Source organism: Myiozetetes cayanensis, unplaced genomic scaffold (genome assembly GCF_022539395.1).
Source record: "Myiozetetes cayanensis isolate MyiCay16 unplaced genomic scaffold, myiCay2020 scf12, whole genome shotgun sequence".
Classification (NCBI taxonomy): domain Eukaryota; kingdom Metazoa; phylum Chordata; class Aves; order Passeriformes; family Tyrannidae; genus Myiozetetes; species Myiozetetes cayanensis.
In genome coordinates, this window is record NW_026086826.1 from 18,040,456 (window position 1) to 18,060,640 (window position 20,185).

General features: G+C 37.3%; 1 protein-coding gene across 1 annotated transcript in view; it reads right to left on the bottom strand.

Annotated features, from left to right (window-relative positions):
• Positions 1–20,185, bottom strand: part of DPYD (dihydropyrimidine dehydrogenase) — a 334,066-nt gene that overhangs the window by 158,169 nt on the left and 155,712 nt on the right. Inside the window, exons 10-13 of the mRNA XM_050307196.1 lie at positions 19,566–19,735; positions 17,944–18,154; positions 9,599–9,783; positions 2,208–2,423 (exon numbers count right to left, since the gene is read on the bottom strand). Of these exons, the coding sequence (XP_050163153.1) occupies positions 2,208–2,423; positions 9,599–9,783; positions 17,944–18,154; positions 19,566–19,735 (782 nt within the window). The remainder of the gene's footprint in view (positions 1–2,207; positions 2,424–9,598; positions 9,784–17,943; positions 18,155–19,565; positions 19,736–20,185) is intronic.

Genomic DNA, 20,185 nt, shown 5'->3' on the forward strand with positions numbered 1-20,185 from the left:
CACAAGGTCTATGTCTACATAATCAGAAGCTAAGCTAAAAAAAAAAAAAGCACATAATGCCAACCCATAATACTTCAAACTCTCTACCAACAACTTGCTGTAGAGTTAAGTCAACAAGAGCAGTCTTTCTTTAATACTCTGTTCACTTAAGAAGTGTTGTACTTCATTGAGCTTTTCTTCCCATTTGAAATAGTTATTTTTGTAGCGTTAATTGCCATATAACTACGATACATAAAAGCAATTTTCTTTCTGCAGCAACTCTCAGCCAAGCATCTCAAATCATGTCAACAATACTAAGGCTTAACACCCATGGGAAGTACACTACTGGGAAGAATACAATAGTGGAAAAACTAAGTAGTGCTTGGATGGGACACAGTCCTACTACACACAGCAACACATGACTCGAGTTTAGGCACAGAGAACGAGTACTGCCTCCTACTGAACACCAGAAGGAAGCTTAGCTAGAAATAACAATCTGAACTAGAATTCATCCAACTTTTCTGAACTTATTAACTTAAAAAACAAGTAATATCAGCACTATTTTGCATCTTATTGCAACAAATACTAAAAAAACCCTTGAAATATCTCCATCTGAGTCCCACCTCCAGAGCATGGCATACAGTGGAACACTTTGCAGTCACCATCTGAGAAATGACTCAGAGTCTGCTGCTTAGTGGAGTACCAGTATCACTTCCTACAACAAGCACATCTTTCCTCCTGAACTCCCACCCAAGCTGGAACTCAGCCTGTGTCTGTTTAGCTTTTGAGATGCACAGTAATCAACATGCAGTCTGGCAGGACTGCACGCATACCAGCAATAATACTGATAAATAAATAAATCTCAGTACTTGCTATGGGTTGCCTGTAGCCCAGGCACTGAATAATTACAGCTGACAGTATGTTATACATGTAAGTCAGTTGGAAACATATTTGAATGACATTTATGTCCTAAGAAGTATTTTAATAAGAAGCCCCATGAAGTAGATTGGAATCTCAACTGCAAGCTAGAGGGACACCTACTTCCTTAGGGCTACTTCAGGTGTAAGTTACAGCAGAAGCCAGCCTGATATATTTTAGAGTATTCTGCAGCAACACAGCACTTTGTCCTTAGACCTTCCTCGTATTAGATGGCCACTTGCTATAGTTAATTCACCTGTGGTACTTACCCATGTACAGGTGCCAGAGGAGCAAATCTACCTTTCCTCTTCTGCTAAGGTCTCCATCCATCACTACACTACACATTCCATCTCTGAACCAATAATAAAAGACCCTTGTTTCTAAATCAATCTCAAGAGCTTTCTTCACACTACTGTCTGTCACTGGATGACAATACATTGCAATTATTCACACTGTTACTCAGGCCTATGTCTAAGGATTTACCTTTGCTCTCCTTCCTTTTTCTACAAGTCAAACTACGTCTACATCCCAGCCCAAAACCTGTTTCTTTCCTCTGCAATCTGTTTACCAGAGTTGTTACTTTCTTTCACTGTCTAAACTTCTTGCTCATTCTCAGTTTGCCATTTTGAATATAGCAACAAGAAACCTATCCTGAATGCAATTCTCAGGTCAAACAAGCAATTAGACGCTTAAATCTACACAAAATGTTTTATTTAAGGTGCCACACTGAGCTATAGCCTTTAAGACTTAATTCTAATTCCTTCATCTTCCATTACATTACTGAAGGCTGGTGGGACTGTGCTATAAACCTTCAGCACAACTACTCTTGTGTCCATAGGCTCCTTTTCACTGCCTCCATCTTTCTTTTCCACTGCCCACCCAGCTCCACCTTGCAGCCACATCATCGTACTGAAACTCAATTTCAATGGCTTATTTTGGTAGACCCTGGCACAGAATCCACCTTTCAGGAGTTGTGTGACAAAGCTGTTACTCATTCCCTTTGCATTCTGATCCTTTACAGAAAACACTTTCACTGCAATATTTTTAAAAAAGGATTCTTATGCTTAATAGTTGGCTAATATTAAAAGGTGGGGGAATAAAAGGGAAGGATGTAACAACAAACAAAACCAGAAATTGTGTCACTGGATTGGTGAAACGTCCCAAACTAGTCAAACTACACAATGTATCCTATTCGTCCCTGCTATCTTTATGCTAGCTGGATTCAATAGTGTCATTCCCAAAAGACTCAGATTTTTCAAATACATAAAGAAATGGTTACACATGAAATATACCTTAAAATATTTTCTTACCTTATCCAAGGAGAATGTTTTAGTGACAGCAAAGCCCCATCCAGCTTCAAATGCTCTTCGAATCATTGAAGAACTAGTAGCAGGAGTTGCACTGGCGAGGCCAAAAGGATTTGGAAACTTCAGTCCAGCCATTTCTACACTGATATCTACTAAATCTATAGGAGTATAGAAGAGTGGTAGCTCTGGAACCGTAGAAACTGTAACACCATACAGGGACTGTAAAAAAAAAACCAAACACAAAAAACCCCCAAAATCACATAATTTTTTGCTGATTAGTTTTTATATAATTTACTATTAACACTGATAAGAGAATAATTAATATATAATAACCCACATTTTAAGTATTTTATTATGTGTTCAGACCTGCAAATCAGTAAAACATGCAAACACTTGCATATGTAACATCTTCTGTTCAAATAGTATTCATGCTGAAATACTATGCTATGCTGGAAATACCTGAATAACAGTAGTAGAAGTAGCAGTAGTAATAATAATAATAATAATAATATAGTTATTTTACATCTAAATAAACAGTTATTTTATATCCTGTACTGATAACCTGGTTCAGTTCAAAGGTTTGTTCAGTCCCTCTGAACAGCCAGCTCTGTTCCCTATAGCAGCCAGCAGCAGTGAGATTGAAAAAAAACCCCAGGGTATGCCAACACATTCATTCTAGTTTTCCTCCCAGGTGCCAATCTGAAGTGTAGGGAATTGTGAAAAATGAGGGAAGGCATCATGTGGAGTATCACTCAGCCCTAACTCAATGTATTTTGAATCTCTGCACTTTTTTCCCCGAATTTTAAAGATTTTCTTTAGCCTACACATTGGCATACCTATCAATAGACGCAAAACTATCATTGGGTTTATACTTAATTGCATTAGTATGAATTCTTCAAGACTGACAAAAGTTAGACTCTGATTTGGGATCAAAGAACATCCTATACATTGTGGCTGGGTCGCTGCAGTCACTTTATTTTCATTTTAAAGACAGTCTTTTCCCTGAAGAGTCAGTGAAAAGCTTTCAATGTATATGTTGCATGTAATACTATAAAAATTGTAGAGGGAAAGTCTTTTTCCATGTATGGATACTGAACAGTATTCTAATCACAATGTGGTGGGTAGAATTTAAATCTCTGCTCACTCAAATGGTTGACTCAATAAAATCACAAAAAAAAAAAAGCAGGAATTTCCAACACAGAGAAGCCCTACACCATCTGTGTTCCTAATAAGTCACAGCTAAGATCACAGCAGTTTCTTCTACCCTTAAAAGTAATATTTCTTCAGGAGGACTACTCGAGGTGTGGGGAAGATTCTTCTGTAACAGAATAAAACCTCAGCCACCTACAAATTGCTGCCTCTGGAGGGGGTGTATATTTTTTTAAGGAACTTACTTAACCCATTTTTACCTGTGAAAATTAATAAGCACTGAAAAAATGAGGGTTTTTGGTTGGTTTAGTGCCTTTGGTCTCCGAGACCGGTCCAAAATGTGAGAGTTCACGTGCCTGTTTGGTTTTGGGATTGCCTGCATTCCCATCTCAGTATTCTGATCCCAGATCTCTAATTCCTCAGACAGAGAAGGTACATTTGGGGGTCAAATCTTCTGATATTGTCTGGATATTCTGGATATTTCTGATATTCTGGAATTGTCTCAGCCTGAAGGATGCGAATCTCAATGGGTCCCTAACGGTGGACATTTTGAGAAATGCTAATTTTTAAAGATCCCTAATACTTGGGAAAAAACTCGGTTCAGTGTCACGATCTCTCTCAGCTAGCAGCCAGTGCAGTTACACTTCATAAAAAGCCAAACATGCCCCATTTCTTCTCTCCTAAGTGCTCACTGCTTCTTCCATGTCACACTCCACAGGGCTATTTTTTTACACCAGGAGAATCTGAGTTCTTAGAAAACCAAACAGCCTGGCATTCTACATCTCAAAAGATTTTGTTACATGGCAAATAAAAGCCAGAGGGAAAAAAAAATCAAAAAGTACTTTTTTATTATTTTGGGTTTGATTTCATATTTTTAACTTTTTGTTTGTTTGTTTTTCTTAATTCATATCCCAACTGCAAAACATTGTTTGCAATGTCAAAACAGAACTTCCTGGATCACACAGCTGAAATTAAAGCATTTTTTAAATACTAGCACACTTTTTGTCTCCTACACAGTGTCTGCTGAAATCAACACTGATATACTAAACTCTTACAAAAAATTCTTTGATTTTGGTTCTGTAAGAATGATAGCAAAAAAAGACTGAAGGAAAAGTGTTTGGTCAGCTCCACTCTTTGCACACATGTGAGCAATAAACCTAATTTTCCAGCGTGAATTCATTTGCTATCCATAATTGTTCAAATGCTCTCTGTGAATACATTTCAGTCTATGGATTGCTTATAAACTATTCATAGCTTGTACAACTGTAAATATTGATTAGACAAATAGGGAGACAGTGCTGAATATGCAGCTTAAGTTCCATTGTATTGGTTTTTTTCCTAAGCAGGACAATTAAATCTCTAAAAGTTGTTCTCACCAACACCTATGCCAAAATAGGCCTTGCCTCCTGCATTCCACCATTCAAACTAGTAATAAGCCACTTCCCAAACTTTATGGAGAGGCCCATTTTTCCTGCTTTACTTCCCTTCAAAAGAGCAAAACCACAAACAATTCCACCCAGATGGACTCAGGTCCCACAAAATGTACCTAATGGCTTGATAATGATGAAGTGACCCAGGTGGAGATGGCAGGGGGAGGATTACAAGAGGTTTCAGTGGAATAAACCAAGTATTTAAAAATGCACAGGGGCAGGATGAAGCTGAAAGTTCAGTAGCCAGTGGCAATACATCTTTTCAGAGTTATCTCCCCCCTTCCTATCACTTCATTTTTGCTCTATTTATTTTTTGCTGATTTTTCCTTTCAGCACAATGCTTATAAAAGAAATCAATTTACTAAGCCTTGATGCATTGTTTTCAACAAAGCAAAACTTTTGGCAAGCTAAAATGTTATATGGCTTCCTGAAAGTAAAATCATCTTTATAATGAAGGATTTCTCTGGCATTGCACAAACAAATAGGAAAGGAAAGCCTGCCGGTAAGGGTTTATTTATAATAACTCTTCCCTTGATTTTCAGAAATAGAGGACAAAAAGTGTGGCTCATTCTTCCTCTAATTTGATGACAGCCAGCTGAGCTAACAATATTGCAGGTACTTGTTCCAATCATGGCAATTTCTTGGATACTGGAACAGGGTGGTGAGAAATCCACAGCATGTTGCAAACAGTAGCCCTGCCTTACCCTACCCAGGATTCGCCTAGAGGCAAATGCACATGGTCTGCAGTGCAGGGCTGAGAGACAGGAACTCAGCTTTAGACCTGATACAATTTTTGACAATTATTTCCTTTAGATGGAGAAAATTCTTAACCAGAATGCTATGGTCTAACTCCATTCCCCGGACTTTAACAAAGATAGACTGTGAAAGCAAGTAGTTGTATTACTGTTATTTTTCACAGAGAACCTTCTCCCGAAATCCTACTGCCTGGAAGAGTTTTCCTGAATACTTTCATATCACTCCTGCTTTCTCAGTTTTTAAGTCTGATCTTAAAACATGTCTTTTCTCCCTTGCTTCTTCTAGCCTCTCTCCCATTACCCATTATTTACTTTGTGGTAAATATCTCTGTGTTATTTCACACAATCTCTGAAAGGTTGTGGTAGGAAGGGATGCCTGAGGACCATCTAGTCCAACACCCTTGCTCCAAGCAGGGTCAACTAGACCAGGTTACTCTGGGCTCTGTCCAGTTTGACAAAGATTTTCTAAGCTTCTTCCTGGCTTTCTGTTTCTGTAACAGACATATTGCTCACTCAGAGACAAGTAACTAAAATACCAGGTTTCCTGCACTTGTCTTTTTTTGCAAATGGTACTTTGTTACTTGTCTGCATGCTGGTGTTTCATATGTTGTTCTAGCTAAACAAAGGGATGTTTATTTTTCTCCTGTGTTGTCCTGAAAAGAAACAGACAATATCACTAACAGGTTCAAATACAAGCTTCCTGGGAACCACCTAACTCTAGTATTGATTATGAAATAATGTACATTCATGCATGCTCAAGGAATATCTGAGAATGGTCAACCTTCATAAAGAATCAACAAGTACATTCCTCAGATGCAAAGCCCATATATTTTCTGACAGCATAGGTAAAGTAAAAATAGCAAATATACAGTAGTGTTTCAAAATAACACAGTGATGTGCTCAAAATTAATACTGAATAGAGTCTTAGTGAAGTGCAAATTATATCAATTGGGTTCTCTATTCTTTAAGCACATCACAACTTTCAGTCTAGGAAAAGTATCCACACTGGAGAGATTACAGCAAAGAAAAAATAGGTTTAAATTAAAGAAAACTTATTGTGAACCAGAACAGAAAAGTCACTTTTAAAGAGGGATTTTAGTTAGAAGATGGCAGCTTGACTGCCATATATGGGAAAACACTCCACAGGTAAGTGTACGAATACAGCAGGAGTGAAACATAAAGGCTTGGCACAGTCATCCAGGAAGAAAATACTGGAAGCTGTCCTTGTTCTCAAGGCAGGCACAGAAAATTAGAAATTAGTCCTGCAATAATCATGAATTACCCTGAATACAACTATTATACTATTAAATCCCATTCACTGATCAAAAAGAAATGAATGTTAACTGAGGCATAGAAGAGAACAGCAGCCTATATTGCTTCTGCACAAGATCATAAAGTCACTGTTGGACAAAAGTGAAGGCCATTACGATCCCCAAACCAGGTAAATCACTAAGAATAATACATGGAATAACAAAAGAAAGAAGAACCATGCAAAAATGTTGTGGGTAGTAGACAGTTAAATGAATTGGGCTGATTCTGTTTTGATCTCTGATGACTTCAGGGAAGGGTTCTAGGAAGACTGGCTACATTTTCTAAGAGGTTCCACTACAACTATCCTTAGTTAGGCTTTGACCGGTCATGTTTATAGAAACTAACCTGACACAGCTGCAGGCAACAATTTCTGAGATGAACCTATGCCTCATACAGTGGGAGGAATATGTTAAGAGGCAGGAGATATTTAGGCAACTAATGATGGAAAGTTTCCAGCATAAGAGCAGCCAAGAAGCTTCTGTAAATAATTCCCAGTTTTGAACATAAGGCATTTCTGCTGGAGAGTCCTTGAGTCTGGATCTCACGCTTCACTTGACCATGTGCCAGAGCTTGCAAAGACTGGAGTTTCAGGGCACATATCAGGCCCATCTGTTCACTTAGCCTTTTGCCTGGAGTAGGTTGGGATACAAGCAGCGTGCTGTTCAAACAGTGCTTTCTGCAAGCAGTCAGGATGGTGGTTCTGAGTTTCAGTCTTTGTCATGGTCTTGGATTGGTTGAGAAATCCTATGGAATAGTTTTATTTTGATGAAGACTGACTGCATTATTTATAGATCCTGGTGCTGAGATGGTGATTTTGGAAATGGCTACCTATTCCTGTAACTGAGATATAGATGGTATCAATGCATTTATTTAAAATTTAATGTGTACTCAATTCAGACACTAAGATCACAGGACAGTTGCCTACCTTAGAATCTCACGATAGAGAGAAAATAAGGTAGTGTCTAAGGGTATTTTTTCATTTGCTTTCAGAAGTTTCCAGAATACAGAGCTGAGAACTGAATGTGTGCGCATATTTGCGCACAAAGTCACACACATGTGGCACGTACCTACCCCTACAAACATCAGGGTAATACAATTCTTCTCTTATCCTTCTCTAAACTTCTTAAAAAAAATAAAATCCCCTCCAGTCACTAAAATTTCTACCAGGTCCAAACACTGGTGAAGTAAATTGCCAAATTACAGCATTCTGCACCACAGCAACCAGATTTTACAAGGGCTGAACATCCAAATAAATGCCCTTGGGCAACCCATTCATCTAACAGCTGGAAAGGTGACACTTGACATTTGGAAACTTTCCTGTGAAGATTGCTGTAAGGCTTTCCCATTAGCTTCCTGGTGAGACTGTAAGGTTGAATAAGCTGCCTTGAAACCTGCAAAGGGTAACGGAAATGCTCTAACATCACAAGTCTGCTTGATTTAAAATTCTAATTCTCAAGCCATGACTATTCAGATTTTTTCCAAAGTATTAAATACATTCCAGAGGGGAGGAAGAAACCCAAGCTTTGAGGAGGAAGCAAAAGATAACAGAGGATTTTAAGTGATGCCTGTATTTCTGGAGGTTGAATAAGGAGACAAAAAGGAGGAGACACCCTCTCTCCCTCTGTCATGGTTACCCAAATTCACTGTGCACAGAGAAACTAAGTAAGCAGGTCAGAGATTAAAGATGTTTCACACTCAGCATTTTCATAGGGTCTAAGAAGGCAGGACACAAACAGTGCTTTAGAACAAGTGAGAAAAAATATGCATAGATACTAACAACAAGCTTTCAGTTGAAGTATTTTTAGGAAGTGAAATCAGACCCCAACAGCATGAAATTGCACAAACATGCAATCAGAGAGGCTTTGAGCAGATGGATGGGGGAGAAAGACATCGAGCTGTTACAGTCCCAACTTCAGTTGTTCAAATCTCTTTATGTGGGAGAATGAATCACGTACCATGTTTCTAAAAAGTTCCCTGCACTATGAACACACATTTTGTCAACTGGTTCTCCACATACAGGCTGTGTTTCTGTCTCAGAAGGTTCTTCTGCAGCTCCTCTAGACTTTTACTAGAAAAATTAGGGCAGAAGTGCTCAGTCAGCAACATGTAAGGAGAACCAAAAGGAAATGTGTAGTTACCAGGTTTTTCAAGTCTGTACCTCTTAAACTCATATTTCTCAGATAAATTTTCCTTTGCATTATTTTCCTCTGTACATTCAGTGTTTAGTTTTTGTCAAGCTTTTGTATCCATTTTATCTGTCTCATCAGAGCAAACTTTGGTTCCAGTGCAGGTAATCTGAATGTTTTGTAAACTTCTAGTAAACTAAAAAGGTCTTTCCCAGGTAATAACATTGCCAGTATTTAGTTTTTACTTTATGCAGTACTGGAAGATCTTGCTTCTTAATACTTATGGTCTCACTAATTTTCCACAGTTACCCAATTACAACTTCTACTTGCAGTGTCTATTGTGTAGGGAGGCTTGCTACCCTTGAGTGGAATTCAGAGCTGGGGCCAAGAAAATTTTGCTTGGATTTTAGTGTTAGGATAATGTAAGAAAGCTGGGTTCATCTACCCAAACTCAAGTATGTGATCCAAGTTGAATGAATCTGTAATGTTCTGATCACCAGATAATCTAGGTACTAGTTTCTCAAAACTTGTATATTTAATCAAAACCACAATGAAATTATTTTTAAAAGTATCTAAAACCAGATAGAAACAGGAAAGACAAAAATACTTCTGAAAAAAATCACCTGTATGTATCTGTGTATGTACCAGGAAGCTTGTTTTCCATCATTTACTGATTCCACTGTAGTGTTAGCAAGACCACCAATGTCACCTCCTGCAAAAACCCAGGGTTCACTTGTTTGCATGGTTTCTGGATCTACTTCAGGAAGACCCCATCTGTTAAACTTGATAGGTGCCATGGCCTCTCTGACTGTAATTAAAGTGAACGACAAATATGTGAATTGAAGAAAGAAAAAACTGTTGCTAAAATCTGTCAAATATACACTGATAACAATTAGAAAATGTAATTCTGAAAAAGCACACATTTCAATAAAGTGAAAACCATCCTGAGTTAATATTTAAACTCAGAACATCCTGGAAGAAAGGCTTACTTCAAAACTTGTTTTGCATATTAAGAATAAAACCATAAACCACATCAAATTTACATGAAGACAATATATTTTGTATCTTTTTCACTGTAATTTGTGAATTTTTTATAGAGTGTGCATTAAGAGATGTTAATATTTTTCATGCTGTTAGTGAACAGCATATATAGGCATTCTGCACATGAAATATTATCATTCTGTAAAATAATGTAGATGTGAAAATAAAAAAAAATTATTTTATACTGCATGGCATTATATAAATGTCAATAAATACACATAAACGCTCAGAAAAAATACACTACTTGCTCTATGTCAACATTTAAAAATTATTATAATCAGAAGGCATTTCAGAGTAGCTTAATTAAGAGAATCATGTTTTGAATAAGAATTTTTAGCAAACGTTGATGGCATATATCAAAATAGAGGGCATTATATAGGTTTGTCTACCAGCACTGAAGATTCTGCAATACAATGCAGCTTAAAATTGCTATGTCCCTCAGGGATATACCACTGGCAGATGCATATTGCCAAGGCAAATTAAACTGATGCAGCTGAAATGTCATATATGTAAAAGAGAAACCTGCCAGTGTAAGACACACATATTCCTCCAATACAAAGGGCAGAGTCACAGTATTGTCCCAGCGCACACCTCAGTATACAGCAAGCTACAAACACATCTTTCTTGCACATCATAGTGCTGAGATTTTCTTCCAAGGCTCTGTATCTCCCTTAACCTTCAAATTAAATATTAGAAGTATATTCTGAAGTGAGGGTTGTGTATAATCTGGGGCAAAATAATTAAACAGGAAGAAAGGCACAAACATTGTCACCTACTTGTCCCTCCTATGTTCTCCTCCTCACCTTTGACGTTTACAAACATATACCTGGAGGACTTGAATTCAAAGTAATTTTTTGCAACTTGATCAGAAGCCAGAGTCACAGAAGACAGTTTCAAGCTAAAAGACTGTCGCAGGTTTCCTACCACAGGTATTTAATCAATCTGCAAGACCTATTGCTCGCACAGTCTCTCCCACCAAAAACTTAAGAAATTGTTTCCTGTAAAAATGTTTAAATTACTGAAAGTTCAAATTAAACACTACCTTAAGCCTGAGATATTTTTCAGTGTGGAAAACAAGGTTTTTGATTTGTTTAGGCTTGGGCTTCCTTTTTTTTTTTTTTTAATAAAAAAGAAAGAGTAGATAATAACTGATAAAATTTTTATTAAAATGCTTCAGTAATATTTATAAATCAATATATTAACTTTCTCCTTGTGTCTCAGACTGTCAGTGTTTTAAGACAGCTTTTCATCATCTTATATTTGTCATATATAGGATAACATATTGCATGCAGTGGTACCGTCTCAGCATGTGGTCTAGACAGTTCTCACAAGCTAAATACATACAGGCTTGTAAAGGCATGTTTGGAAAAAAACACAGAGGAAAACTTGGTACTGCAGGATTTGGTAGTGGAGATTTAACAGATGACTTCTGCTTCTCTGAGAAAGAACTGAACCACTGTTAGAGGAAAACATGCTGTTGAAGAGGTAGTTTTTCAGAAGAAATGATGTAAAACTGGAAGTTCTGACTACCTATTTCATCTTGTGGAAAAATAGGGTATTACCTCTCTTATCCTGGATCTATTACTTTTCTCAAATCTTTCTTTGAATTGCCTTGTGCTAAAATATCTGTCTGGACGTAATTATACCAAAATCTTTTTGAGTGCAAAGAATGCCCAGCATATCTTCACCTGAAATGTTTCTCCAGGGCCTGGGGATTTGTCTGCCTGATCAGTATTTTTAAGACTGGGAAAGAATATTTCCATGGTGGCAAGGTTGACATGCTATCCAATAGCTATTTCTTTCTGTCATTTTTATAATCTTCAAGATTAGGTTATTTAAAAATAAGGGCATGGTTTAAAAGAATTTTATATAAGAGTTCCTAATATCCTCACAATTTGGATCTGGTACCTAGTGTAACTGTGAGGCTGAAGGGACCACCTCCTATACCACCTGCAGAAAGAAGGGGAGAACTGTGGTCTTCACAGAGGAAAGTCCTTTCTTTTCCACTGTGAGGGGTGAGAGAGAGTCTAAGAGCCAAACCTGAGCTTGAGGTTCTCTGCATTGGTAATTGACACTGAACAATAACAAACTCGATACCTAATGTTTTTGTTGGTGCATGATTTGGGATGGGGTAAAGAGCATCTTTTAAAACCCTACACCCTCACAGTCTTCAAAGTTTGAAACTAACATAGCTTGTCTCACGAAAATTCAAACTACAGTCTCCTGTTTGTGCATTCCTCTCCTCCATCGCCTGGTGAGACATTATATATCATTTGAAAAGATCCTTCTGGATGAAAGACAACTTACAATTTAATTACTCTAGTGCTATCAAGTGATGCTAACACAAATAATACCAAACAAAAGGATAGTGCTGAATATATATTCCAAATCTGTTATATTCACAGAGCAAACAAACACAAATGGAAACGCAGAAGCAAATTATAGCATTTGCAAAAACAATATTAAAATATAAGTGAATACAGAAAAAATATTTTAATTAACAAAACAAATCAAATGGAAAAGATTCCTCAAATAAAGCTTTAAAAGTGAGTCTGTGTGTTTGACTGCCATGACTAATTATGCATCCATGTAATGTGTGTTCAATTTGGGCTTATTTAAATAGCAGAAATGCTCATTAGCTGCAGTATATCTGTGAAGCTTCAATAAACAGTTTAATGGTTTTTATGTTTAACCAATTTCATAAGTTCCTGTAATTTTAGCTTTAGTAGCTCATTAATGTTATTTTTGATATCCATCTTACAGAATTCCTTTAAAGTGAATAGTAGCATTACTTCAGAAAAATACAAATATACCGCAACTTCCTTAATCTAAAATATATAACTACAGCTGTCACATGCACCAACAGAGTAACTGCTGACACGTCCAGCCTAAATGCCCAGCAAATAAAGAAAGTCACAATCATGCTTCCCACATTCTCTATCCCACCTTCTGTACTGAATCAGGATTAAAAAGTGGTTTGACTGAATAAAGCTGGGTCCACTTATGCTGATTGTGCTGCAAGCTGGTACTGACTGTTTTCTGCCTGTCACCAGCGAGCAAATGGGTACTGATGTCTATCAGCTGAAAGAGCAGGATTTGTGCTCTAAGTTAGCAGGGCTTTAGAAGTCATCATGAAGCCACTTTTGAATATCGGAAATTGGTAATCATTTCAGAGTGTGGAACTGCTGCACTCAAACTCATTCAGTAAACCTACTTGTGGACAAAAATCCTATTCCAAACGACTCAGCAGGAAGGCTCCTATCTATTTCAATAGGAACCTTTCAAATCTATTTAAGTTGCAGTTTTATATAACAATTTTTCACAAGTCTGGTGACTAAAAGCCTATTCTTTTGGTGGAAGGCAGACGCTGTGCTACCAGGGAGATACCAGGGTCACCCCCATGGGCATTCCCAGCTGGGGTATCGTAGCCTCTCTTCATCCCCACTACTCTTTCATTAGGCAGTCAAGGCTTCAGTACTTTGAGGTTGAAGTTAGCTAGTTGTGTGAGCAGGCTATATGAAGAAACTCAACACTCCTTCCAGGCTCTGGAACCCCTGGCTTCTGTGCCATTTGAGTTCTACATTTGTTCAAAGGAAAAGGAAAATATTTTTCACTTATGAGGTCAGAGCTCTGCAAACATTTTCTCTTTTTCTCTAGCAAATGCTTCTCAAACTGTAGAAATAAATACTAGGTACAAGTGGGTCAAATAATAAAATTGTAAACAACTTAAGAAAAGATATCCTTGCTGTATGTTGAACTATTCTAGGGGAGCAGTAAGCCTTCTGGGACTTGCTGCTGCAGTTTCCAAGCAAGATGACAGTTGTACTAAAAGTAAAGGCAAAATATCTGAAAGTTGTGACTGATTCTCAGAATTGCAAAACAAAATTCTGTCCTTCAGTCACGATGCAATAGTCAGCTACTACCAAATTTTTCATAAAACATATTTTGGCTCACAAATAACTTACAATTCTGGGTTTTTTTAGAAAGGTGGTATTTGGAGTTTGCCTGGATATTTTTGCATTTCTCTTTTTTGCCTCTACAGGAAAATAAAATAGACACTATCATGCTAAGATTCAGTGTTCTGGTACATGGAATGCTTCCTCTTTACTGCTGCGTGCTAAACAGAGTGTTGAACTACGCTTACATTGCCAGTTCCCCATCCTGCCTCACTCCCTTTTCTGCAGTGCAGTGCATTTTGAACAAGTGTACTATTTTCCATAATTTCTCCATGGTTCTCCTCAGGTATTTATGAAAATAAACCAGAACAAGGACATTTGTTCTAATGCAAAATTTTGCAGTCCAAAAATATTGTTTCCTTTGCTTATCAGAACAAAATACATAAGAAAAGGGTTATTCAAAGTTCAGACTTTAAAACCAACTGGATTGGTAGTAAGTAGGATGTTGAGGCTGCACATGGTGCTATGGAGAACACCGAATTACATTTGTGTATGTTGAGTAGTTGCAATTTGGAGGCAGGGACAGAAGGTATTTCAGTAATTCACTAATATGTCACAAGTCTCCAAAATAACAAACTAAGCAAAAAAGCAGGAACAAGAGGAAAAGTACAAAATTCCTCTCACAGCTCTTTGTTTATGGGGGTCAGTTACAATGGCTCAAAGGTTTTGGTAAGCAATGCAGTAAAAAAAAAAAAAGGCATCTTGTGCTTGCAAAATGTGGTAGGATTTTTTTTAAGAGGCAGCAAAACATTTTTCTTACTCCATCTGTAGTAGTTTGATTTGAACAATTTGGTGGGATTTTTTTTTCATTCAGTAAAGTGGTAATTTTCTTAAAACAGTCTAGAAGGCAACTCTCCTGTTTTGTCTATTAGCAACTTCACAAGCATAAAATGGATTTAGGAGTCCATTTTTTTAAACTAATGATGCATTTATATGATACCAAATAAGAGGCTGAATACCCACTAGAACTGTTGCTTAAAACCACAATCAGCATTTTATCTTAACAAATGAGAAAAGACTAAATACCTACTGTGAATGCATGGTATTGCAGTTGCAAATTTAATAGTTACCATACAAGAATAAGAAAGAGCTTTTTGAGGATAATAGACTAGAAAAAGCTTTCTAACCTATGAGCTATTTCTGCTCAGAACATCAGTCTCTCACATGCTTATGGCTCCTTATAAAACTTTCAGACATGAGCATCAAGGCTGCCCCAAACACTTCGATGAACTGGGATTAAGCCTGATTTTAATCCCTCTGGTTTTGATAGTATTTTCTTTATTCTTGTATCAGTAGAATCAGCATTTGATGATATCAATAGGATATAACCTGCTAACTTAGCCCATACCAATACTGGACTTGCAGTTCCCTGGGGTGGGTTATGAATCAGGTTAATTGATAGAGCTCTTCGTATGAGCAGCAACTAACACGTTCATTCACCTGCATCTGAGTCACCCAGTCACAGAACAACTGAGACTGGAAGGGCCCTCGGGAGGTTGCCTAGTCAATTCCCTTCTTCAAAAGTTAGATCAACTTCCAAGTCAGATCAGTTTGCTCACGGAATTGTCCCAGTTTTGACTACTTGTAATATTTTCATCTCCACCTTTTGATGTAGAATACCTGAATATTCCCATCTTTTGACTATAAAAATGCGCTTCCTTAAAAAAAACCAACAACCCACTCACAACAAAATACTAAGAAGATAAGATGCTTTTGGTGTTGTTGAGTTTTTTGGTTGATTTTTGGTTGGTTGGGGTTTTTTTTTAATTTCTTTTTACTACATGTATTGAGGTAGCCTGGAGTTTTGGTTGTAATCCAGCTCAATGGTGAAAAGCAAATTTGACTTTCATTAAGACAGGTTTAAATGAAAACCAAAGATTTAAGCACCTTAAATGGTACGCTCAAAATAAACATTTTACCCACTCAAGTTTTAGTTTCTTTTCACTTTCACAATATCCAAAAATGAATGCCCTGCGTTTTTCCCTTTAATTTGATTGCTATTCTAACAGCAGTTTCACCCAAAATACAGTGTGAAACTGAGGTGTTTTGCTCACCCCCAAGGTAAATGACTCTCTTCTTTCATGATCAGCTCGCTGCATGACTTTGTTTCCCTCCCATTTTATGTTCCTATTTAAAAAACTCACAACAACTAATTTTGACAGGGAATGCATTCTAGGAAATACAAGACTAGCACAGTATTATGGCTAAGCAACACAGTAAGTTCAGCATTTCAACTAAAGTAATTTTTAATGTGGGAGAAAACAGAATCATTCCTGTATCATAGGGTCTATGAATGAAAACAAAATATACTGACTGCATAGGCTAATATTGATTTACCACATGAGGTTCTAGAAAACCTTACAAAAAACCTAAAAACAACACCAACAAAATTTTCCAAAATTCTCAGTCAATCAACTCCACTATCGGAGTAGTTAATGGATCTCTTTGGGATTAGAAATAAAATAAAATGAATCTTAATCTTCTTCTCCCTGCTTCCTGGAGGTTTGACCGAGCCCTATAACATGACCCACACAGACACCAGAATTTCTATACAGCAATACGGCTCCAAGTGGAATGGGAGTCTGTTCTTTCAGAGAGAAACAACTGCACCTCGTGTGCCATTCAGAGCAGGAAGGAGGCAGCTGCCGGGCAGGAGGCAGCCCTGAGTAATTAGCACCATATGCAGCTGGGTGCAGTTCCTGTCTAGGTAACAGCCTAGGCTGCAAGAAACTATCCCAAAGCAATAGTAACACACACAGGATAGGACTGCTCTTGGAATTCACAAGTTCTTTGAAGAACCAGGTTTATCCTTTTTACTGAAGGAGAGAGTTTAGACTCTTCTCATAGCTGCATGATGGTTTACCATTGTATACAATTGGGCTGGTGAACAGGAAGCACTGAGTACACCATTCAGATTCAGAGCCTGCTTAGAATATTTTAGATTTACCATTTTCCTTGATTAAAAAGATTCACAAAACCACATTATGCTAAGAAATTTTACTGTCATGTACAATATGAGGCACTTGCAAGTTCTCTGTTCAAGCTTTTATACCCAAAGGACCTTGACAACATGTTACAGGTTAATTGGTTTGGCATGACTGTGCTCTGGAGAGGTAGGCACATGGATCACTGAGGCCATTGGAACCTGCTAACCTAGATGAGCACCTCCAGCCTGAAGATCTATTCATTTCATTAATGGGTCTTCTGCTGCATCAAAGTTTTTAACTTTTGAGGCACATTTCTTGTATGTGCCTGAACTCTTCAGGTCTAACCTAATGTCAGAAGAGAATGGTCTGAGCTCTGCTCAGTTCCCATGTTCTTAGCTCTACTCATATTCTCATTTAGCTCTGCTAAATGCAAACAATTCCTTCAATCTCTGAAATATCATCAATGTGACAATTTCTATATTTTTAATATAGAATTATGTAATTTCTAATTTTTAAGACTAAAGCTTGTAAAGTGCAACTAAGAAATACCGTATATGAGAGAAGTCACACATAGTGTATGCATAAATAATGAATGAAAACCAGATTAGCTGAACCAGAATAATGAGTCTTAATTCCTGCTTAATTTGATAGGTTAAAAAAAGTTTAAGAGATCAGATCAGTTCAGCTTAAAGTTGCAATATAATGAGTTTCTCTAAAGTTAATTAGTGAGACCAGAAGAAATTCCCAATAGTATTCTTTGAGATCCCACTGGAATTGAGAAAAAAGAAATATACATACTGAGTAACTGTACCTCTATTCAGAGTTCCAGCTCTATACAGCAATGTACAGAAAACTGCTTTGTTACCAGATCATCAAGTTTTTTTCTAAGAGGACCTAATGGACAAAGAAATTCCTGCAAAGAGGACCAGCAGTCACAAGCTGTGTAACCTCCAGAAGACCCATTTCACAGAACTGTCAAAGCACAGAAAATGGTTGCAGCTAAAATAAGAATCAGCATTTACAGAACCCATTAGTCAGGGTTACCTTTATTGTCACTTAAAATGGAGCCAAAGGCACTGATCACCACATCAGCTTTCAGACGGACAACCTGATCCTCATCTTCTTTCCAGTTACCATCGCTGTCTTGTTCAGTTCGAACAAATTCCATAGCAACAATTTGTCCACCTTTAAGAACAACTTTCCGAGGGGAGAGGAAAGGCAGAAATTCACACTTCTCTTCTTTTGCAAGTTCCATCTGTAGAGCAGAAGCAATAAAACGTGTACTTTAACAGTGCTGTGCTTTTATTAAAAAAACAAACAAGAAGATATTTAACTCCTTTGAGGGCAAAAGAGTTACTTATGTAACTATCTGTGTCTTTTAAGAAGAGTCCTAGTATTATTTTGGACATGCCATGGATTGTGTTTATTGTGATTTTAAGATTTTATTAAATACTGACTACCATGTGCAAACAACAGTTTTCTGAGTGACAATCCAGACAAGATCTTCTGAATCTCTGCCATGGTAAAACTGCTTAAGTCAATCAGCATTTTATTTTAGCAAAGTCTTTGAAATTTGATTGTCTATGTTTATACAACAACTTTTTTGAACATATAATATCCAGCCTGACATGATTCTAGCATGGCCATTACTAGATGAAGCTACTTTTACTGTTTTCAAGGCCATTGCATGATTGGATGAGTGCAAACATTGACAACTTTTAGGAATTCATCCAGGCTGCTATCAAAGATTTTGGTTCAGAATGACAACTGATTTAGTAAGAATCTGAACAGCACATGAGTCTGTGCAATGACTTCGGTAATCTCACTGTGTCTAGAACTCTTGAAGTGCAACTGAAGCAACTTATGCACCAAGAGACCCTCTCTTACTTTCTTTGAAGCTCCATTACCCTTCTGTTAAGATCTAAGGTGCCCACCTTCTTGAAACAGATGACCAAACTACCACAAATATCACTATAAAGATGCATTTGATGTCCTAATATCCTCAACTGTGTAAAAGTGCAACGTACCAGATAAATGAAAACGGAGAAAGACCACCAAAATAAAAAAATCTAGTCTGATAAAAATTCCCAGAGTACAGATACACTGAGAAAGCAGAGCTAGTTTCAAAATGTGCAGATGACCTGATAAATGCCAAAGCGCAAAGTCAAACTAAAAATCAAATTGAATGCTGAAATCTGGGATTAATGACATTGTTGCATTGCCATTGGCAGTGATTCAAAGCCAAAATCACTGTAAGCTATTTTTTACAAGATTTTATAGGCTCACAAGGCAATGTCAGAAACAGCAGCCAAAAGGTATTGTTCCAGGATCTAACCACGACCTGTACAGTCACATACAATACTCAAGTGGCTGTTTGATTCCAAGATTAAAAGCTTTACTGCACTTTCTAATTCATAAGAAATTGTAGCCCCTGTTTGCAAATACATCTCTGACTTTACAGGTAACAGATATAAATGTGAAAAATTATTTACATAGAGAGTATAAAAAGTGAGCATCAGATTTTTAATAAAGACTCATACATTTTAAGAGTGCTTGCATAAACAAAACCTTTAGTAGATGCCTTTTAAGTACCCACAGCACACTTTCAGGCCCCACAGAAATAAGAACCAATATGCCTTTTCATAAATGCTGTTACTCAAGTTTACCTCTTCTGGGACAGCCCTGATATTAGTGAATCCCTTCCTGAAGACCACGAACACACGACGAGCTCCGCAGCGTAAAGCAGATGTTGCACAGTCAAAAGCAGTGTCTCCTGCCCCAAGTACAATCACAGTTCCATGTATTGATGGCAATGGAGAGTGACAGGCACACATCCCTGAAAGATAAAAGGAAACCCCCATTTTCAAGTAGAGAAACCATTTCTGCATGACAGCTCAAAAGGTACTTGTACTCAAAGCAGTGTAAAATTGCATCTCCCAGTTTCCAAGCATGGAGTGTCACTATCAAATTATTCTGCTTCACTGAAAGACAGTTTTATTCCCCCTTTTAAGATATGCTCATATACATAATTTCATAGTCAGTACTTTAAGCAGCTGAACCTTTCTATCGAGAAAGAATTCAAATGACAACACATTTGTAAGGATTGTATGTCCTGTCAGGTTGAAACTAGCATCGTGAGATCTTTTTATTTAAAAGTAAGTTTCTCTCTCATCAGATTGATTACCTTCTCAGTTAAAAAAAAAAAAAAAAGACCAATTGTTTTGTGTAATAGTGTTATCAACATTAGTCCTCTCAGTGAGTTTTCTATAAAGCACTTACTGTTCTA